The sequence below is a fragment of the Epinephelus lanceolatus genome, chromosome 5, assembly GCF_041903045.1.
Source record: "Epinephelus lanceolatus isolate andai-2023 chromosome 5, ASM4190304v1, whole genome shotgun sequence".
NCBI lineage: Eukaryota > Metazoa > Chordata > Actinopteri > Perciformes > Serranidae > Epinephelus > Epinephelus lanceolatus.
This window is the reverse complement of record NC_135738.1, coordinates 13,422,501-13,446,418: the sequence shown is the minus strand read 5'-3', so window position 1 is coordinate 13,446,418 and position 23,918 is coordinate 13,422,501. Positions and strand designations below refer to the sequence as shown.

Below are 23,918 nucleotides of genomic sequence, written 5' to 3'. Positions count from 1 at the left end.
TCATTCATCAGTCCACACTCGCGCCCATCAGTTCTACTTCTTAGACATGCGGCACATTAGTGCACCACAGTAATAGTTCACATCCCACCCTGTCTAAAATGTTATTTTACATAACAAAGTGAGGTACGGTTGATTCCAACATTGGTTATTCATGCAAATTAAGACTTCACTCAGAGCCACTAGGTGCACTTTGGCTGAGCTTTCCCTTGGAGCGATTCCAGCCACACTTGACTCACAGAAAACTGCATTTAGCAAACCTCAAGAACCTGTTTCGGCCATTTAGCAGATTCTCTCATGCAAACGGTCTTAAAATAAAGTCATGCATCACCAAAACTGCTAAGTACATTTGATGGCACTGCCTCTTAGCATCAAGCAATTTAAACTGTCAAAGAAATTAAAAGGCACTTGCAGTATAAATCACAGTAAATACATACAGTGCTGTCAAGTTACCATTACGTTAAAGGAAACTGTTGACCTTTTAATTTAATTTCCCAATATTTTTCTCAAATAAATGTCAATAATTTGTACAATCATTTCCTAGAAAACTAATTTTCTAACATTTGTTGCAGTCAATTGAAAAACATAGTATATTTTTTAATTATGTGCCCCTCCACTCCACTCCTCACATCAAGCCCCAATCCCATCTCTTATTTTTACAACTACCCCTCCTTTTGGAATGCCCCTTTGTCCCTCCAAACAGAGTTACAAGGGGAAGTGGTCAAAATCTTCCCCTATGAGGTGGCACAACACTTCGAGACCCCTAATTTGTTACCAGTAAACGGTCATGACAGGCAATAATACTATATAATCACATTGACATTTGCCATTTACCTGATAGAAAAGATGCTTGTGAGTCACTCACAGCTTAAGTTTCGTGCTATCAATCAAACAAGGAAGTCATCAAATGAAAAACAACACTGTTTCATTACCAGGCAACTATCGGTGCTCTGTAGGCTAACGTTAGCAACCATTGCCCCTGCCCTGTCAGTCCGCACTAATGTTAGAGGAGCGGTAACACTTCAGCAACTTCACTGCTGGATTTAAGTTGAATTTCGGACCACATATGCCATCAAAGGAGGGGAATGCCACATGGAAATATGTCAAAATGCAGTGGTCATGCACAAATTAGCAATAATAATGTAGCGTTAGCTTGCTAGTTAGCTACCCAGATATCTGCAACTACTACCTTTTTTATTCTGCTTATTATAAAGAAAACGACCATAATGCACTTGAAACACGATTAAACTAAGATAATACGATGGTCGTTATAACTTTTTTATCTTTATTAGCAAAGAAAATACTTTTGTGGTTATCTTTTGAGAGGGTATAACTGCAGCTGAAGCAGCTACGTGACCCATCCGCTAGCTACATGACTCGCCCACCATACCTACACGTCAGTCCACAATCAGCCCCCTTCGCTCCTTGGCTTGAAAGTGGAAGTCCCGACTGTTGCAATGTGAATGTTACTTTTAGTTTTCAGATGAACGCTACTTTCAGTCAGGCAGTGGACCACCATGGTGGTCGGGGTCCTGAGGTGAGAGCAGTAAGATGCGTTAAGCTAACGTGGTCTCAGAGCTAAGCTAGCTCTCATAACCTATGCTACATTAGCTAATAGCTAGCTATTATTTTAAAAGAGAGGTTGTTAAGATTAGGGTCAGGGTAATGGGAATCATACATCTCATAACCTATGCTACATTAGCTAATAGCTAGCTATTATTTTAAAAGAAAGGTTGTTAAGATTAGGGTCAGGGTAATGGGAATGATGCATCTTATAAATGCTAATGCTAAGTTGGTGATCAGCTAGCTATGAAGTATTACGTTAAAAGACAGGCAGTTAGGGTGACAGGAATAATACATCTTCTTACCAATTCGTTAGCTATGAAGTAACATTATTACATTAAAAGAGAAGAGGTTAAGGTTAGGGTAAGGATAATAGGAATGATACATCTCATTACTTATGCTATTGCTAAGTTAGCGATTACGTTTAGGGTTACATCCCATTACTTACAAAATTAATCATTTGTATTATGAATTATAAAATGGATTATTGCTACATTTAGTCACATTCAATCACTACTGTGTAGCATTGGGGTTCAGATAACCATCGTGCTGGCAGGTTTGTCGTGTACTTGCGGCGGGCGCAGTTTTGCGAGTGTGCGCATTCAAAGAAATACGAATCCTGTGTGTTTCCATTAAATGTATGGATTTAGGTGAAAACTACGAACGCGAGTGAGTTTTCCACAGAACCGGAAACAAAACAAGTCTCGCATTCTTCTTCTTCTACGTTTTCTGGCGGTTGGCAACCAGCTTGTAAATGCATTACCGCCTTCCCGACCCGGAGTGTGGATATCACATGGAGAGAGGTGCGCTATGTCAGACTTAATTCGAACATAACTGTTTCCATCCCCTGTTTTGCGAATCAACATTTTTTCGAATCAACCAAAACCCGGCTAAAGCGAGTATATTTTAGTTTGTGCCAATCAGGGGATTTTAATTCGAATTTTGGTGTTTCCATCATAATTTTCCGATGCGATACTTCTAGATGCACATCTAAACAGGCTGATGGAAACATGGCTAATGATTTCTCACAACACTCAGTTTGGAGTGTGCCTTTAAAAACCCTGCGTTTGGCGAACCATGTAGCCCGAACACTTCACTCTACCCCTTTATCCCAACAAGAATCAGGACACCCTCCAGACATCAACTGGCAAATCAGAGGGGGAAAGGCTAAGCGGCAGGGGCAAGGGGTGTATTGTGATTGAGCCTAAATCACACTTGTTTCCCATTGACTGACCCTCTTTGGTCCCCCCAAAACATAATGTTTAAGCAGGAATGTTACCAAATTAAAGAGTTGAGATGCCCTCAAAATGCTGTTTCAATGTGACTCTTTGTTTGTATGATTTAATAATAAGCAATACGCTTTGTTTTGGTTTTCCTTCTTTCTTCTTCTCCCTTTTAAGAATGTTTTATATGTCCCTGGGGACAAATAGCCCTTGCACCAACTAACAGACATCCAAATAAACTTGAACTTAAAACACTAACCCCGAGCATGTGGTCAACATGTGGCCGAGCTCACGTCACTGCCACTCTGGCCCTCTGGAGAGTCAAAGAGACCAGTCTGGATGTTAAAGGAGAACACTGGCAGGCTCTCCACAGTCATAACATCCCCGCTGTGCTGTTGACAGGAGTCTCCGGCACACTTGGGACATTGTTTTGTCAGCGACTCAACAAGCACATCCAGCTAATGGTCGAATTTTGTAACAGGGACTGGGACATGCCACCGTCTCTCAGTCCCGAGGTAAATCAGAGCAGCATGTGGACGTTTGAGCTGTCCTCACAGTGCACACTGATGTGTGTGTGGTCTGCACTCAGTGTCAAGACTGAACTCAAATTCAGCACAACATCATAAATTTGTAAATGCTGCATGCCACGTTAACCAAGTCAGGAAATGTTTTTCCATGTCTCTCATCATCACATGGACGATTAAGAGTCCGAGGCAGTCTAAACCTACAAACCAGACTGATTAGTGTGTGTTGGATAATTACTACACAGTCTAGATTGAGGTCGAGAAAGCATACAGTGTGCGTAGATCAAAGCCTCAAGAAATGCTTTTCATCGTAGTTTTTCTTTGTGCAATCACACAACAAGTAATACAAAAACAATTGGGTCGTAAAAATACAATGTTAGGATAAATTAAATTAAGAAAAGGAGAAACACTGAACCAGCATGAGACGCTCCACAAGGATGCCGTAGTCTCTGAGGCAGTTTTTAAACCACAGTGTCATCATAATATTGAGGTTGGCTGAACTTCATTTGAACTGCATTTACAGAGACACAGTGCTGCCACTGACCAAACTAATGCTTGAAAATATGCAATCAGACAAGTAACAACTGTATTCTGTAAGCAAGGACGTGATTGGACAACCACTGACCAAACAAGTTTACCAAAATTAAGGAACAAAAGGTTGATAGACAAGTCTGATCAGGGTTTTCCCTGGCTCAGAAAGGGGCTTTGGTGGTGATGTCTGCAGCGCGCGCTTTGCATTTGCATTAACGGATCATGCAAATGTATTAAGCGATGCCATATCTTCTCTATTAGACAAGAGAGGTCCAAATAATACAGTACATTAGGGCTGGGCGATATGACCAAAATCTCATATAGGTCATTTCATATCCTGATAAAGATACGTATCACGATATAGCACATTTTAATCCAATGAATAAAAAGGTTGTACGCCGCACCACCTGATTTGGTCTGAATATTGTCACCGTCTCTGCTCTTTCTCAGCGCTGCGGGGCTGAGTCCTCAGTGTGTGTAGCACAGCAGAGACAGACAGCGTGTAGTTATATAAACTTGTTATGTTACTGTAAGTAGCACCTCAGGACCGAAACATGATCTCGCTTGTCACCAGGCTGGCAGTGAATGCACCAGCACCTGCGTTCTGAGCTGACGCGAAGCGTGGGGCTCAACACGTTACTTAGATCTTTGATGAATCAAAGAACTCGATTAGTATTGGTCTAATGTCGCGTTACCAGGCTCTCGTTATTGGTCCGAACCATGGTGAGTGAACTATGAGTGGTTGCACTGAGATTTGAATTTTTTTTTTTTCCCTACCTTCCTGGCTTCCACACAAATATACACAAATATTTTCTATGCAGGGAAAACCCTGCTGATTCAAATGACCCTTTAAAAAAAACACTGTTTGAGCTTCTATCAGTTTGATCCATTTTTATAACCAATATTGTGTGTGAACTCGCTAAAAGATCATGTTCATGGGGCATCTGTGGCTTAGTGGATAGAGCAGGCGCCCCATATACAAGGCTGTTGCTGCAGCGGCCCAGGTTCTACTCCAGCCTGTGGCCCTTTGCTGCATGTCATTACCCCTCTCTCTCCCCCCCCTTCACGCTTAACTGTCCTATCTATAAAGGCAAAAACGCCCCAAAAAGCTGAGCCCTCTGTTTCCATCCTCATGGTGTGCTGAGTTTCAGGACTCTGTTTGCTGATTGGCTACGGGTATTCTCTTGCCACAATTCATTGCTTAAAGTTAAACTATCCCCAACACTTAGTATGGCCGCAGCTTTCCATAGCTATTGCATGGCAGCTCACTGCAGGCCGCACTTCGTCGCAGCTTGGTGTTAAAAACGCTCATTCACTGTTTTACGCCACTCATTGTGCTGGTGTTGTGTTGAAGACGGTTTCTCCTAAATCTGAACCAAACCTTATCCTTGACTGATCGAGCAGGATGTACGGATCAGGTAGTAACAGGTATTGCTATGTATTTTAACTGGAGGGAAACACGATTTAACAGAGGAACACACTCCGACATAACACCTGCAGGGGTAGTGCAACTGTTTATTCAGACAACACAGCTACTGGTACTGATGAAGCCAGTTCATATGATTATTCAAGGAGTTTTATGGACCAATCAGGAGGGATTCCACTGGAAAAAAAATCTCACATTTTTATGCAAACTGTGCCGTCGGGTCTAAAAAACACAAGTCAAAACATCAGCCACATCAACAACGAATTTGAAACGCGTCCAACTAGTCTTGTGAAATATCTACAATTGGACAATAATCATAAGTTTTATTTTATTCATTTATTTTTTTTAATGTAAGACATTAACATAATCTAGTTCATTTTTTGGAATTGTGAACTCAGGAAAAAAAATTCAACTTGTGAACTATGAACATTCACAACACTGTTTATAGTCCTCTAATATGATTTAAGGATGCAGGTGAAATTGAGACAACACAGAGGACCTGTTGTTCCTGGAGGCAAAGCTCGCCGACGCAGCAGCACGTCAAGAGTACAAGAGGTCTGAAAATAGCCTCAGTACAAGCAGTACTTAGTGGAAGCACTGGAGGGTCGGACGGCTCTTTGGGACCTGAAGCACCTCTTAACTTCCGCTGTCACCACAAGCTGTGCTTGTACACAGAGAGTCCTCAGCTCTTTAAAAGGTTTTTTCTTAAGCCCACATGTTGGAGGTAACGTCTGGCACCAGGAATCATGATTTCTTACAGTGTTTAAAAAGAAACACAGCGAAAGCAAAACTCATTCTCTCACATGGATGCTACTTGTTCTTTAAAAGTTCACCAAGTCCGTGGAGTTTTAAGTATCTCCAGTGGGCATGTCATGGAATAACTTTGGGAGATGAAATGGCAAAGAAAGTATTTAGGGAGAATAAACAAGCCCTGTGGTAAAGCCCTGCTCCAATTCTTCATTTTTATTATCCTTCAAAGTATTTAGAGTATTGCATTTCAGCATAAAGTCGGCGAGACAAAACCTACTGTGTTCTCTGACTCAGACATGTCATGTCATATGTGGCTTTTTCTTCTTCGGATTGTCAGATAAAAACTGGAAATACTGAATTATAATTAGCTAAAATAGTTTTTGCCACACAGTTTGATTAAATGTGTTGACATGTTTGAAGTTTACTAATGGCCAATACTTGAACTTCTGCATCATGCCGCTCACCTCTAGCAGCTCTGAGACGATGGGCAGGACCTCTGGGTTGCAGATGTCGATGGAATCGTCCCTGTAGGTCTTCTTCTTGTAGCGAATGTTTCCCAGGTGGAGGATTGCTGACAGCAGCGAGAAGATCCTGACAAAGAAAAAGAAGAAAGGCACTCCTTGTTAAGACATTTATATTATTTTGGGCGACCGAGCTACTGTCTGACTGAGCGTCTGTGATCAGAGATTTTTGACCAGGATACCTTGTCATCATCTGATCAAATACTTGTCTTTAAATACTTTTTGCAGTGGATAGAAAAAGGAAGTCAGATTTATTAGTAATTTCTGATGCACTTCCAAGAATCTGACTGTGCAAAGCTTCCTGACTGATTCCTGCAAACACACAGAATTTAAACTAAAGTTCAAAAACCCCAGGGACTTTATTCATCCTCTAAACACTATAAAGACTTACAGGAAAAGTTTGACATTTTTGGAAATCCACTTATTTCCTTTCTTGCCGAAAGTAAGATGAGACAATCAATACCGCTCTCATGTCTGTTTTTTAAATACAAAGTTATACAACAGAGGACACGACATGCTCTGAGCTATTGATAAGTACACTAGAAATCATACTATGTAACCATCCCTAAGCCACATCTCCTGAGCTTCCACAAATATTAAGTTTTATTCTCCTTATAACACCTCTGACCCTGATTGTAACAGACACGAGTGAGGTTTTGTGATAATGTACATAAGATAACAGTTGTAAACATCAGGTAGCTTGTCTTACTGTTTGCGTGTGGTGGGTAAGAAGCCGACCATCTCCATAGCCAGCTGCAGCCGCTCAAAGTCGTGTTTCAGATCCTCTCCTTCCACTGTGAAGCAGTCCTGCTGGTGTCAGGTGGAAACACACAAACACAGAAGAAGAGAAAAGGACGGACAGAAACATCAGCATCACAAAGGATTGAAGATTTTTTTTACTGAATATGTAACATACTTATACTTATATATACTTAACTAAAACCTGCCTGATGACAATAAAAACTATTGAGGTATGGACAGTGAAGACTTGGCTCTTTGTGAAACTACTAAATGCTTCAGTTTGAGCTGAATGAGTGTGTGTATGTGTCTGACCAAGCAGGGTTTCCCAAAATATTTCATGTACAACGTTGGCCACTTTATCACACTTGAAAATGGCATTAATTTATAAAGTATAACATTAAATCAGAAATATAACAAAGTCATTGTCTTAAAACAAAGTTCTGGCTATCAAGTACCAAGTCAAGACTAAAAAGGCCAGGGTGCCCTGCTAGCTCGCCTGGTAGAGCGAGTGTCCCATAGGCTTACAAGTCCTGAGCAGTGGCGCCAGTTTAACATCGACCCAGGGCCCTTTGCTGCATGTCGTCCCCCCCGACTGCCTTTCCCCTGTTTATAATATCTAATAAAATGAAAAAAAAAGCCTAAAATAATCTTACCAACAAAGCTAGAGTCAAGTCAAAATCTGAAACTTTTTAATCCTAAACAAGTCACTTTAGCCCCGTTTCCACCAAACCAAAAGTAGCCCTTCAGACATGGTACCTAGACCCTGGCGTTTCCACTACAAACAGTACTCTTAAATGTGGGCGGGGTTGTTGTCACTCACTGCTCCGTCCAGCACTCATTGTATTTCTTTATAGATGGAAGTCTGCACCTCATTTGTCGTCCACAGAACGAGACTGCAGGCTACAGTGGAAATGGGAAAAAAGCATACCAAACTGAACTGTACCGTACTGCTCGGTGGCTTATATGCCCTTTACCATTTTTTTTTCTTTTAAAGAAACAAGCAGTGCTTTTCAAAGTATTTGTATTTCTTACTTTTGAATAAACTTCTAAAAATTTAAAAGCCAACATTATTACTAAGGTGTGTCTTGGTATTCCTGCTATAAAGTCATTTCCCTTCTGCTCATGAGACGTGGTTAGTTGCAGTTGGATCGATTTGAAGAATTTTCAATAGTTGTCTTGAGAGAATGTCAAGTTATTCAAAGGCTAAAATCCAAGCCAAGCCATTGGTGATTTTGCTGAGTGAAGTCTGAAGTCAGGCAATCGGTCTGACAATGATAAGCCTCTCCGGCAAACAGCCAGTATTTCAGGGGTTTCAGTGTAGCCAGCAGATATCAGTGCCAGGGCTTTCTCTTCTATGTGCTGCTCATTCGGCTTATCTCCATTATAAAAAAAGCTTTAAAAAAGAGCTAATAAAAAGTCATCGCTAGACGATTGCTGATGGGTTCTGAGATTGGCTTTTTAGCCTATTTTGCTCTCCTCACAGACCTTTGCATGGTGGCTCAATACAACTTGGGCTATAAACAGAACTCAGAACACCTACTATACCAAAATTTTGTACCGTTGCCTACAGATTCTCACACATATGCAGATATCTGCTTGTAGAGATTTATGACTTGAGTCCAAGTCCGTGTGAGTCCACACTTCGCTCCTCAGACAGAGAAGGCCACATCTTTAATGGGTAAGACCACCGTGTAGGGACTAAATTCATCACAGGATGCTAAATGTTGTCATAATGGTCTGACTCAGCTCAACAGATGACTGATTAATCAATCAAAATGTACAGTCTCTTTGAAGTAATTAATTAAAGCAACATGTCCCGATGCCAGAAAAGAAATTCTTCTTAAGTCGAGGAAGTGAAACGCAGGCGCTCTCTATTAACAAACTTTCAGGGGAAACCCTGCTAAGCAAACACATGAGTGCATTTCTGTGTAACAGGGAGACACTAATATCATACAGTTACAGTAAAGCAGGGTGAGAGCAGGAATGTGTATGTATACAGTGACTGTGTGTGTGTCTCCTCCAGTCGGTCAGCATGTCTCTGCTCCGGCAGCGAGCCTCTCTCAGGCTGTAATTAGCACATACCACAGCGAGCGGCCAGCGAGAGAAGACACAGGAACCCATAATCCACACTCTGCATTGCCTCTTCTCTGCTTTAACATTCAACACTCGTCTGCCTCTTCATTGTTTTCCTTTGGCTCACAACTCGTCAGGAAGTGCAACAATCGGCGTATTTCTCCAGTGAGCTTCTCCAATTGCAACAAAAGGGGTTTTGAGGCTTCTCATCTACGGCGAGGACCCGGGAAAAGCCAGTTTTCAAATTGCCGGGTATGTTAGACCTCAACACCAGGCAGCACAATGTGATACGTTGAAGGCAGTTGAGAAAATAAAGAGATCAATTCTGGCCAGTTGTGAGGGAATACTTTGGTCGAACACCAAACCCTTAGCTATTGGTGCTTCTTGAGTCCAGACTAGAGATGATTAAGAAACAATCTGTTCTTCTTACTTGGTTTAAACAAAGAATCTTTTCTCGCTTTAGAAATTGTAATGTTACGCCAGTTGCAACACTTCTGGTGCAGGCATACACCTAATTGAGTCAAGTCGGGAGCCCAGCTGACGCAGCACATGGAGCATTTTTAACAGATCACTCATGTATCCAGTTAAAAGTTGTGTGCATCCAGTCGAGGCTTTCCTCCTACTTACCATGACTTAAACATGATTTATGTTGTCAAGGCACCCGCTCGATTTTGCGCCAAAAACAGCATGCCACCCCGTCACTAGACATTCCACACGACCAAAAACCATAGACACCCAAACAGGCACAAAATGCAAAAATACAGCCACAGAGGCCCAGAACCAAACACCCGACTGCACACATCAAATGTAATCATCCAGAAAATGTTTGGTCTTTGGGATCTTTAGTCAAATACTTGAATTGTTTTGTGAAATCACACTGGTTTGTTTTCTATTTTCGGCTCCAGACGTTGCATCTGGAGTCTGTATACACTTGTCGCTGGGTGTCTCTATTAACTGCAGTGTGCCCCCCCCACCCTTCACATTGACCACCAGTGGCAGAGGTCAAGGGTTAAACAGGCCCAAAGGGCTGGTCAGATGCTCAGACAGCTGTCAGGAGCTGCTGAGCTTTGTGTGTGTGTGTTTGCGGGTTTGTCAAGACGGTGACATCATCTCCTTAGACGGTGGGGTCACAGACTGATGAGGTCATTGACTGACCCTTGAGGGAGACATCGTGTCAGCAAACAGTGAGACGGGACGGTTATGTAAGGAAAAAATATGAGAGAGAGGAGCCAAGTGAAAATAAGCCCAGAGCGAGAGGGAGTCAGTGAAGTTAAAGGAGTAGTTCAACATTTTTTGCTTCCTCTGCAAGATTGAGACAACAAGCTACCATCAAAAAATGATTTAACGTAAAAAGAAGAATTACAGGGTAGGGTAAGACATGAAAATATAGTCCCAAATTTCATTTAAAAAAAGGCGGTGGCACACAATTAAGTCTATGGAAGAATCAGGGTGTGGTTAGCCTAGCTTAGCATAAAGACCGGGGAAGCAGCCTGGCTCGCACCTACAACACCTCTAAAGCTGTCTTATTAACACAGTGAATGTTGGTTTGTTTAACTCATACATGAGCAGCATATTCATGGGTCACAGGTTAGCATGTGACTCCAACCAAAACCTGAAGTGGTCTTTGTTACATTTTTGTTTATGTATTAGTAAACAAACATGACACAGTGTGTGAATAAGGCAGCTTTATAGTTGTTAGGAGGTGTAGTTTTTCACTTTGGACAGTGCCAGTGCCTTTAGACGGGTTCCCTAAGTCTTTATGCTAAGCTAGGCTAAACACATATTGACCGTAGCTCCATATTCAAAAGAATTATTCAACCACAAAATGACCATTTGTATATCAATTCCTCACTTAGTTTTTCTCAAATGCCTGCACTTGTATTTCTAGTCAACTGACTATTCAAAGTGCTTTTTACACTACGAGTCACACACACATTTACACACTGGTGGCCAAGGCTACCATACGAGGTGCCACCTGCTACTCAGATTTTTTTTAACAAACTCACACACCGATCGCGGGCAATTTGGGGATCAATATCTTGCTCAAGGATAATTCGACATGCAGACTGGATGACCTTCTCTATCCCTGAGCCACAACCCCATGGTGAACGAAGAATCCAAAAAGGCATGAATTGAAGTCACTGGGGACCACGTTTAACAACAGCAAAACTTTATCAAAACATCTGTTTACAAACTCTCACACAACTCCTGCAGTGTAATCCAAGTCTCATTTATCCAGTTGTACACCCAGTACTTCACAAACACGTGCATTGCTGCTAAAACATTACAATATAAAACATTTTTGCCCATGAGTAGCACACCCTGAATGTGTGTATGGGCAATGTTTGTAGGACGTTTTAAAGCGAAAATGTCTGTGTTTGTAAAGTACTGAGCATACGACTGGATAAATGAGACTTGGATTATACTACAACAGTTGTGTGAGAGTTGTTAACAGATGTTTTTAAATAGTTGCTGTTGTCAAATGTGGACCCCGTTAACTTCAATTCATAAGGAACGTTAACCTTTTTTGGATTTTCTGTTCAACGTAGAGGCAAACGAGAATTAATTAATGAATTCAGTGTAACAACAAACAAATGGTCATTTTGCAGGTGAAGTATTCCTTCGACACATCAACATCAATCTCCTCATCTCACTCTTGGAAAGAAAGCAAATAAGCATTTTGATAAAATGTTAAGAGTATTCTTTGAAAAGAATAATGGAAAATCTCTCTTTTGAGGATCAAATATTCGCTCCCTGTAGACCGGCTGTGAAACGCCTGTTGCTGATTCAAAACATCATCATAACTTCCCAAGGAACCTCTAAAATCACTCCTCCAGCATTGATTCACATCTTTAGTTTGTTCCAAACAATACTTCCAACACTTTGGAAGTATGATATTTAGAAATTTATGAGCTAAGAGTTTTCTGCAGGAGTGATTTGAGAAATTTCCAAAGACAGGATACATTTCTACACAGCTTTAGTTCTGACTCTGGGTCACCTTTGGAACCCATTGTAACTACTGGGAATCCAAAATGACGACAGCAGAGCCCTTTCCGAGCCGACAGGAGGGGAGTATTACATTATTCAAAAGACAGATTTTTGGTGGAGCGGCAGGATGTGAAGCAGGACCTACAGTACAAGTATTAAAAAGTGAGTGTCCTCAGAAACCCTTCGCCGGATGAAAGAACTTTTTTCTAAAGTGGGAGACAAAGAGCCAAAGTCAAGAGGGAAGACCACTGGATGAGTCGTATTTAAACTAACCGACCCTCATGTCAAGTGTTTGCTCACCGGCAAACTCAAGTAACATAATCTCCTGTTAGGAGATACTGAATCCTTAAACCACACACAACAAATCCCACTGACCAAACATTACTCACTTCAGGTGGAGACTGTGGCAGGCGCAAAGACTAGTGAAATGGCAAACACACACACACAAAATGGACCACACACTTAGAGGGAAGTTTCAGGAAGTGAAGCATCAATCACTGTTAAAACCTTCTTATCAAAAGAGCTGCATGTGAGGAATGACTCTTTAAAGAAATGGTGTTTAGATAGCTAGAAATACGGGCATGTGTGACTTGGGATTTAGCTCTTGGTCGACCACATTTCAGGGAATCAAAATTTGCTGCTATTTGACATTTATCATCTTTGATAATAAAAGCAACTGTTCATCTTTAAATTTACCTTCCAGAGTACTATTCAACTATTCAAGCTGTAATCCCAAACACCTTCATGGCATAAGCCTTTTTTTCTCCCAGTAACAGCCATTTAATGTATTTACGTTCTCTAACTACCACTTTATAAGGTAATTTTCATTGTTAGCGGCGGGGTCCGCCATTCCACTGCTGGATTCTAATTGCATATCGACATATAAGTGTAATCCAGTATTTGGAATGTAATCTCATTGATCTGGGCCTTATTGATCACTCTCATGCAGCCTTATAATAGCTGTATTAAGTTACTGCTAATGCCAACCCAACGTTTCTCACCACCATTTGTTGTCATTAAGAACATTCAACTGGAAAACAAGGAGTGGAGGATTATAACTAACCATTCTGAGGGTCCTTACAATAAGTGCTTATTTATATAGGTTTTTCAAAACTGTTTAATATAATTACCAAGTATCTGTATTAGTATTGGACAAAAACATTTAATATTAGACATTAGGAATGCAAAACAAAGTTAACTCCTAAAAGGTCCAGTGTGTAGGATTTAGTGGAATCTATTGGTGGAAATGGTAAATAGTATTTAAACTATATTTTTATTAGTTCTTAATCACCTGAAAACAAGAACTGTTGTGTTTTTGTTACCTAAAAATGAGTTTTTATCTACATACAGAGAGGGTCCTCTTCCGTAGAGTCTGCCATGTTGTCCAGTTGAATTTCCCTTCAGGGATGAATAAAGGTCTTTCTATTATATTCTATTATAGTCTATTCTACAGTAGCCGTAAAACAGACAAACCAAACACTGGCTCTACATAGGGCCATTCATGTTTTTGCATTTTTACCTTTGTTGTGTCAGCCACCGCAGTTCTCCTGCATGCGTGGCACATGGGAGAAGTTTCAGTTCTGTAACCTCACCACTAATACCACTACATTTTACACACTGGACCTTTAAAATTGAAAAAAAAGGTGTGCATTGTAGCCAATCTTAACAGCATAAAATCTAGAGCTGCCCCCTAATAGTTGACCAAACATTGGTCGACCAGAAAGGTCATTATTTGGCAAGATTTTATTAGCTGCCTAGTTGCAGAAAAAACAAAATCAAATGTGAAACTCTATTAGGAGCTGCACCTTGTCAAAATAAATCAAAACCTATATGACTGGACCATGTGGGAATTTAATTTGAACGGACAGACACATTGGTCCACTAGGAAAATTCTTAGTCGGGGGCAACCCTCAAAAAAAAAACCTTTTATATGTAAGGCTATATATTTTACAGCATGCTATTACATGTTGCTGTTATTATTTCACTGTTAAGAATGTGTATTTATGATCACTGCTTTGTCTACATGAAACTAACATGCAGTGGTAAGTGTGTCAGATCCTGAACCTTCCCTTTAAAGATGGCAGTTTTCCAGGTTTGACGTCATCACCCATCTCCTGACAGCAAAGCATCCAAAGCCAAATATTAGATTAAAGGGATTCCTTTATGTTTAAATTTTTATTTGGTTATTCCGAGCATGTATATAGTCATGCTTCTTGGTTTCAAAAGGAAACGAGGAATGTAAAAGCTCCATTTCTTATCTTACAAGGAGATATCTCTTTTTAAGAGACAAAAAACTTTGTCTCTGACATAATTTTTAAACAAAGAAATTACAGTAAATGATGTATTAGTTTATTTCTGTCATTTACTGATACTGAATGTGTGACACCTTCTTTAGAAGTGCACAAATATTTTGAGATAAAAACTCATCAGTTACAGCAAAGTTGTTACATTAAAGGTATCCCTTTAAACGTTTTCTTTATCGAGCTTGACCAGCTGAGGTCAGCTCAGGTCGCCTCCATCTTTAGTCCATTCCAGTGAAAGCAGGCATGTGTGGACAGCGAAGACAGCGAGAGAGAGAGAACAGGCGCAAGACTGGCACCAAAAACCCAGAGTACCACGACACACCCAACGAGCACAGATGCACACAAACAACTTGTCATCCACATGATACTGACCAGATCGCTCTCATAGTAATTGTCCCAGTGGAGTTTGTGCAATTTCTTTGTCATCTGGAAGCAAGGCAGAGCGGGTTAAGGAGGCAGGAATTACACACAATAATACGCACACTTACAGAGCCACAGATGACACATGCTGTTAATATGTGAGGAGAAATCTACTAATCCTCACACACACAAACAGACACATACACAGACACACGTACACATACACATCTCCAGAGCTGCAATAATTGAATCCATGATCAGAGATGGTGGAGGATACAACCAGTTTAAATTTCAAAAACTGCACATGTCAATCAGTGAATGAAAACGTAAACAACGAGGGACATAACAGACGTTTTGACACTCGTACACAAAGTACACACATCTTTTACTTGAGTAAAAGTTGCAATAAAGGGTGAAAATACTCCATAGACATTACATGTCCAAGTTTAGCAAAATCTCCTCAAAACCTTACTAAAGGAAATTCTTTTTAGTATTTTCGTGATATTACTGGATAAATACGACTGATGAATTAATGTGGAAATAGCATTTCACTGTTAATGTTAGCTGGTTAAGGTGTACCTAATTTTAACTTCATTACATGCTGCACTAGGTAGTTAAATCTGTGACAGTGTTGTAAGAAAAGTGATCATCTGTTTTGTGCAACTGTAGCCATTAAATAAGTAGTGGAATAGAAGTAATGTAAAACTCAAATTGACTACAAGTACCTAACGATTCAAGTTATAATCCTTAAAAGTTCATGAAATCAACCCCCGTTTTTAAATATTGTTTATGGTCAATATGTACATTCTGTAAATATTTCTTTATGAAGAGTTTCTATTGATAGTGGCAGGGTCCGCCATTACTGCACTTGAATCATAATGCTCTCCTCGGACGAAGGACAAGGTAATTCAGTGCATTTTCTTTCTCACTAATATCAGCCTCACTGTTTAGTTTGAGTTACTGCTATCACGGTCACAACCTTACCTACTGCTGATGCTTCACATTAAATATGATATGATGTTTGTTATTAAACAGTTGCTTATTTACACGTCCAACAGACACATAGTAATACTATAATTCATGTGACTCATGTTTGTGTCCACCTGATGAATTTATACCAATATTCAGTCTCTTTTAGCTCTGTTCTGGGTCTCCACCAACTCCTAAGGGAAATATGTGACTCTTTAGCTGCTAAATGCTCCACTTTGTTCACTACTGGTACTGAGCAGCCACCTTTATAGTGCTTTTTGTTGAAAACAGTTGTCTGCTGCGACCGAAAAATGGCATTATGAGAATGAAAAAAGTGAACTGAAACAGGAAAGTTGTGGACCGCACAGCTCAGCGATGACCTGAAAGTAGCTAAAAAGCATAGCGTGATAATTTCGCTAAAGGTTCATTACAACGAGCGACACCTTGGCATTGTTCCTTTAATGTTTTCAGATTTTCTTTGACATCATTTTAGAGTGACAGACAGACACAGATGAACACACATAGAGAACAAAATCCATCTCTGGGAGAGAGGAGAGATAAATATGGATAATCATTTTGTTCCCCTGTGACACCATGTGTGTCAGGAGTGTGTGCTTGTGTGACCCTGACAAACAGCAGGCTCGCTGCGTGTCGCGCACACGCTCAGACAAACGCGTGTGCACACAAACACACGCAACCGCCGGCGCCCTCTGCACGAGAGCAAGTTAGTGCCAGATTAACTCGCAAGTATTGCCTGTTGCCATGGAAACAGAACTGCATAGTAACAGGCAGCCGGCAGCAGAACATGAGGATGGGGATGGGGGGGTTGTTGTCGTGGGGATTAAGGGAGGAAAAAAAAAAACTGTTACTTTTTTGGGGAAGCCAAAAGAGATGAACAAAGGAGGGTTTTTGTTGCCTCTCCAGTGTACTGCCATAGGAAGAGGGAATATGAATCCTCACACATCTGCTGCCAACACACACAGATGCACTGCATAAGATGTACACATATGGGGGCTTTCTGGCATGTACACAAACACGTAAACACACCCACACACACATATGAGACACACACAGATGCAGGGTTGAAATTATTTTGGGGCTGATGCAATCAACACTTGAGAGCGTTGGGAAGAGATCCAGTTATGATAAACGAGTAAATAAAATCAACAGAGAGAAAAGGAGGGGAAGGGAGATGGAGAGATTTTTTCCATCATCATCTTTAGAGTTTCCATCAATCCCTCTGCGTGGCGCCTTCAAGCTTTATTTTTCAATAATAACATTTATAATCGCACTTTCTTCGCAGAGAAAATGGTTATTACCACTTCAAATGAATTCTTTGTAGCACAGTAAAATTGAAACGTCACATGGGCCTTGTGCAAGAACCACTCGCAGGAACAGATTTGTTTTAATGTGGCACGCAGGGGTGATTTAAGAGAATCTGAGACATTCACCGATTTCCTCGCGTTAAAGATTTTCTCTTGGGTACGTGTGAAATGTGAGAGTGGTCCAGACCTGGTGTGTGTCGTGCTTAGGTAGTCTGCCTTTCTTTAAAAAGGAAAAAAAAAGGACTTGTTTGACTTAAAAAAATCAAATAAAAAAACTCAAATCAAAATGACTTATTATGGTTTAATATGGGGCTGAATCTAATTATAAGTGAGGAAGAGGCACATAGGTTCCCTCACATTATTTTTATATTCAGATGGTTTGGATGATTCTTAACTGGATCTGGTTCTTAATTTCCCTCCCTACTCTTTTGGCCATGATGATTGAAATTGAGACATTTCTAAAAGCCGGACAGAAAGCTGCAGCCATCACCTCTAACTCTTCTAGGGCTGCCCCCTAATAGTCGACTGGAGAGGTCATTAGTCTGCAAGATTTCATTGGTTGCTTAGTCGCAGAAAAAAACCCGCAAAACTCTATTTAGAGCTACACCTCATCAAAATAAATCAAAACCTATATGACTGGACCATGTGGGAATTTAATTTGAAAGGACAGACACAGGAAGTGGCCACGCTGAGCAGTCAGACAGGAGTCAGGTTACAAACCAATCACAGCTGACAGATATCTTTCCCTTCTTCTGTAAATATTCAGTCTAATAAATGCGGAAAAGTTGATCATGGGAGTGCAGGGCTACCCAGAGCTTTACATCTGTCCCACAGACAATAGGCCGACACACTTATAAACAGCACCTGGAAGAAGATCAGCTCTGCACTCAGGAGTTTTTGCCAACCTGCCACCGCGCTCTTGAAAGCTGGCACAAAAAAGGCACAAGAGTGGCACCTAGCGCCCGACCTCGCGCTTTCCAGGTGGTTAAGACGCGGCATGTGTACGGCCCCTAATTTCCAGGGCTGGTACCTGCAGTTATTCCACAGGATAGTTAATAACATGTCGGGCAGGAAATCCAAAGTGTGGGATCATTTTGAGAAGGTGAAGGACGAACCCAAGGTGATATGTAAACTCATCTTCATTGGTCGACTACAAACATGACGTATCATCTGAAACATGGAAGTAGCTACATGCCCATTAGCCCACAGCGTCATTAACAGGCGGCTCGCTCAGTGTGTGACGTGCACTTGTAGATAAAATATAGGCCTATATTAATGAAGGTTCATTAGTACGGTTTTGTATTTCTCTGTAATGTAGCACAGTGTTAACAATGTTACTGATACTATTCTTTCTCACACCTTCAACTCAAACCATTGTGTTGCCCTGCCCAAAATATATAATTTAATAATTAAATTAATATCATAAACATGCGGGTGACTAGTCGACTAATGGCCCGAAATGACGAGTGTTGGTCAGCTAGGAAGATTCTTAGTCGGGGGCAGCCCTAAACTCCTCACAATCTTTTTCTACTTTTTCCATCATGGCAGAATCAGGGTTTCAATCATTTGACAGGTGACACAACAGAATGGCATCAATACATCAATGTGGAGTCTTTTTGTATTTCAATGTGACCTGAATATTGTGTTTTCTGCATTTGTGTGAGCGGACCTGGTTGAGGTAGTGGTATTCCTCAGGTTTGAGCAGATGGAAGGACTTCCTCTCTTCTTCACTGGCTCCGGCCAACAGGTAGTAGAAAACATGGTAGTTCCTACAGACACCCACAAACACAAATAACAAGTTAGAAGGTGTGAGTCTACAGCACAAAACACTCTTCCTGTATTGATTCCTTGAATGATTTAAAATTCCCTCTGAGGTGAACCGAGGACAGGAGCGTTCACACCTCCTCGCTGCGCTGAAACGACGCCTCAGGGAAGAGACTCCATTCAAAGCTTTGGAGTACTGTGAAAGAAACACTCTCTGTCTGCAGCTTCTGTCACAACCCAAACCTGTGAGTATGTAACAAATAAGTCACACCGTAACAACCCGGCGGGCCCACATTTCACGTCAAACAAAGCGGCAGTGTGATGTGTGGGCTCAAGGTCAGGAGTAATGCCTCTGTGACAAAGGCTGAGGCTGAGGCTGAGGCCAACGCACCCAGATGTAATTCTATTAGAGCTGGAAACAACCTTCACGTCCAAGCACGGGGACACTTAGAGCCTGATGAAGTGGTGGAAAGATAAAAGGCCCAGAGAGGATATTAAAGAATCAGGATCTGTGATTGGTGGATGGGTAGAAGGATGTTTTCAAATGAAACTGAGTGCTTTAATGTTAATGAGCTACTAATAATACCTCTATGAATTGTTTTAATTTCATAACTGTCACTGCTCCTGCTGTGAGTGCAGCCACTTTGAGGTTTTCTATCATTCCAACTATCTAACAAACAAAACATGATGCTACATAATCCTCCTGAGAGGGCTAAAATATAATCTTTTTTTATGTATCATCATCAACAATTGGTATAACAATCACCTTTGAGCTATAACATTATTAATATTGTGTTATTATTACTTTAATTTATTTATAATATATGTATTTATTTATTTATATTATTATTTATTTAATTTATCTAATGTTGTTATTATTATTATTATTATTTAGTTATTATTATCATTACTATTATTTATTTATTTATATATTAATGTATGTATGTATTTATTTATTTATGTTGTTTTGCTAGCAATTTCAATACAGTGAGGATACTTGTTGTTATTGTTGTAATTAGCTCTATCAGTAGTTTTATTATGGTTTATCTATTGATTTTGTTTGTTTGTTTTCATTTTGTTACCTGTTTTGCTGTTTCTTTTTGCCTCATATTTTTAATTATTATTAATTAATTATATTTTTTACACTATGATGTAAGTTTGCTTGTGTGGACCCCAGGAAGAGTAGTTGCTACCTTGTTAGTGACTAATGGGGATCAAAATAAACAAATATAAATAAACAATAAAATGAATAAGCACTAAAAATAACTCTTGATGATTATTAACAAGTAATAAACATTGAATGAGTAACTAAAATAGCTACTTAAACTAGCTGGCTGGCTGGTTGAAGTCACAGCAGTAAACAATAACATTGGCACTTACAGATCAGGTTTCTTATTGGTTACAGTCTTCTCAGGCCAAAGGGCACTCGTTATTTCCCCGCAGCCATTACCGACATGGATACAAATCTAAAACCACTGCCCTTGACCTCAAAAAGATTTCTGCCCACAAGGTTCGATTTAAAGGAGCAGCATGTAGGATCAAGTTTCATCTAGCAGAATGCTGCAGAATGTAACTGTGCTGTACTCATGCTCCATGACAGATCTTCTGTGGTCTAAGATTATTGCCTTCATCAATACAGTGATGTCCTCCGCACTGGTATGGACACCAATGCTTTGTCTGTTAGGTGTACTGCTGAAAAGAGGTGGGCTTAACACTCACCAAATCTCATGGTGCAGGACAGCACTCATTACTGGATGCAGGATAGTGCTGCGGCATTGGAAAACTTAAGGAGAGGTTTGACGAATGGCTAAAATCTCCTCCTATGACAGACGATGTTACAAGCACGATTGGTAAGACATCCACCTGAAAATATGGGGCCCAACTTCCAGGCGAGTCATGTGATGCCCTGGGGCCCAAAAAGACTTTTTTACATTGTGAAAGAGACATCTGTAAATCAGTGGATAATTTCTTTATTCATTATTTTTTCATTAAGCCATAAAAGTTTTAAAATGAACCAAGAGCCGAATCCAGAGTTATTGCCCCACCGACATTCATGTGAGCAAGGCACAAGACCGAGCGTTTGGAAGGCCAGGTTAAAGGAAATGTTAGTGCATTAGCTCTATGGGCCGTGGATGTATTAAGAGACCTGGATAAGGCTTTCGAGGCAGGACCCTGTTCATTCCTATGAAAGCTGCTCAGTGGCAATTTCTGTGGTATAAAACACCCAGATGATCGTTGCTGCTTTCGCATCATTGGGCCCATAGAGCGGACGCACTAGAGATGCACTAGACACTGAGCCAGCTACTTCCTGTTTAGCACTCTGCTAACTTAAATGGAGATAAAATGATTTAATCTCCCAGCTCCTCCAGACTTTCTAACTTTGATCAAACTGAATAGATCAAATTTTGAGTTTGAGTTAACATCAGTCTGTGGGAAAAGTCTTTTGTTGTAATTCCACAATTTGACCACTATTTTCACTACGGGCTAATAGATGTGGAAGATCCCATTAATTTAGTACCCTGGATGTTAAACTTTTTTTGCTTCATGCCTCCATCTCCAACGCTGTATCCAGTTCTCTTTACACATCCATGGTTTTCCCCTGCTTCCTGTCTTTGTGCTAAGCTAAGCTAGCAGGTTGCTGGCGGTCATGATTATCATACAGATGTGAGAGCGGTATCAATGCTGTCATCAAACTCTTGGCAAGAGGAATAATTCCTTTTGACTATTGATGCTACTTTATTTTGACAGTGTAGAGACTGGAAACAAAGGGAGAAGAGAGACGAGTATGACATGCAGCAAAGGTCCCAAGGCTGGAATCAAACATGGGGCATGGCAGTGATGTGGCATGTGCTGAAACCACTCTGTTACCAAGGTGCTTCATGCTGGTGACTACAGCTAGTAGTACTACCACTGTCAATGATCACAAATTAATACCTGAAACAATACGACTAATAACCTCAGACAGAGCAACAGCTGCTGAAAACAGCACCAGCCCCAGAGTTCATCAAAGATATAAAGCACGTCAGCATCTGAGGTCGAACAGAGGCAACCTGTCATGAGACCGGAGTTAAGATTTAAGACAGTTTGCAGTTTATCATCATCCTGCCTGCTCCCCCACCTCTCTGCTTTAGGTCCAAGCCGTCTGGGGGGTCCTGTCTTTAGTTTCTACCCTATCAATATGGCCGCCAGTGCCTGTCATCAGCATGAAATAGAAACTTGGGGCCAATCAGGGTTAGAGGGATTAGATGACTGGTGGAGGGTTCAACATTGTGTTTTGCCTCTATTACACCAGTGGGACCAGTGATTTCTCTATTTTTTAATGTCACCAGGGAGTGATGAGCGAGTCGAGAAGAGACAGTGTTTGAGTTGTCTGAGAGGAGAAATTGTAGGGATGTGTGTACAGGTGGAAATTCCTCTGCATGTGTTTATGTATGTGTGAGTGTGTGTGTGTACGCAACGTAGGAGATTCAAACAGTGTCTGCTGGTGTGTAAAAAAGAAAAAAAAACAGTGAGAACAGACAGAGTTGCTGTTATACTAAACCAGAATCTATTTTCTCATTCACCCAAATAGTTTTGATGCGTAATTAGAATTAATAAACAGTAACGTCCCGAGCTCATTAATGACCAAACTCCAAAGGAAACCTGAGAGTCTGCAGTGTTAACTCAGCAAGCAAAGGGCAGAGGCCTGTTTCAGATGGACACCCGATATATCCTCAGCTCACAGAGGAAATGAAGGCTATTTTAGTATTAGGTTTCTTACAGAAAAATCACATCAGTGCAGGGATATGGATTTGACATAGTATCTCTCAAACATGTGGGAATATGACGCTCTGTGTTTCTAATTTTTCTTTCTTTCTTATTTGTGGCTGCACCAGGGCTCCTTATTTTCAGCTTGTATAGATTTTAACTGAAAGAAAAAAAAGAGTAATTTTGTAAAGGAGCAGACTGGTTTAACCCTTTGAAACCTGAGCAAATTGGCTTGATTTCTTTTAAAAACATAGGGAGACGGCAATGAGCAATGAACTAAGAAATGACACAAAAAATTAGCAAGAAATTAATAAAAATTAAAAACATAAAAAAAATTAAAAACAAAAGAAAGAAATAATGTTGAAGAAAGAAAAGTGTGACTGAAATTTATAAAAATTCTGTAACAAAATTTAAAAAAAAATGTAATAACAATAATTATGAATATAGTTTTTCCCCTAGCTTTTTTTCCCCTTGTTTTTTTTAAAATAAAAGTTCTCTAAATCTATAAATTTTTTGCACTGTGTGGGACATTTCTTACCAAGTTGCTCGTCACCTTTTTTTCCCATGTTTCTGAAACAAATGTCACCAATTTGCTCAGGGTTCAAAGGTTTAAATACTTGGGAAAGGCGTCTGAAAGCAGCACAACAACAGTGATGTCACTCCAGGTTTCAAAGGGTTAAAGTGATGTTAACGTGGACTTTTAAATCCACAGACTTCAAAAACGGCTTTCTGCTGCAACAAGATGCTGCTGACATGATTTTAAAACAATCACTTTTCAAGAAGGGGTTAGGAATTAGAAAACTGGCCACTGATTCTGCACCAGAGTAAAAGTAAAAAAAGAAAAACTACAGAGTGCACGCAATAATCAAAATCAGCGCTGATATTGTATCATGATGAAACTGGTGATTTACACCACTATCTACCTCATGTGCTAGTGGGCGTCCCTTTTATGTCACACTGTCAAAATAAAATCTAACCTGTGAGGAAGTCTGGGACAAAATCTTAACATGTGAGCATGTCAGAAATGTGTGAACGACATGACCAAACACCGAGCCAACCAGGTGACGATGTGTCAAAACACAATCTGTCAGATGTCCTGGTGATGAAATGATC

The 23,918-nt window shown here is 40.4% G+C and overlaps 1 protein-coding gene across 18 annotated transcripts in view; it reads right to left on the bottom strand.

Moving 5' to 3' along the window:
* The window catches only part of LOC117262261 (unconventional myosin-IXAa-like), a 217,634-nt gene that overhangs the window by 89,878 nt on the left and 103,838 nt on the right, over positions 1-23,918 (bottom strand). For 12 of the 18 annotated variants that reach the window (XM_033635087.2, XM_033635091.2, XM_033635092.2 and 9 more), the window contains exons 5-8: positions 18,964-19,063; positions 15,013-15,066; positions 7,245-7,345; positions 6,479-6,605 (exon numbers count right to left, since the gene is read on the bottom strand). In XM_033635087.2, the coding sequence (XP_033490978.2) occupies positions 6,479-6,605; positions 7,245-7,345; positions 15,013-15,066; positions 18,964-19,063 (382 nt within the window). The remainder of the gene's footprint in view (positions 1-6,478; positions 6,606-7,244; positions 7,346-15,012; positions 15,067-18,963; positions 19,064-23,918) is intronic. The other 6 variants (XM_033635088.2, XM_033635099.2, XM_078167726.1 and 3 more) reach the window with 3 other exon arrangements.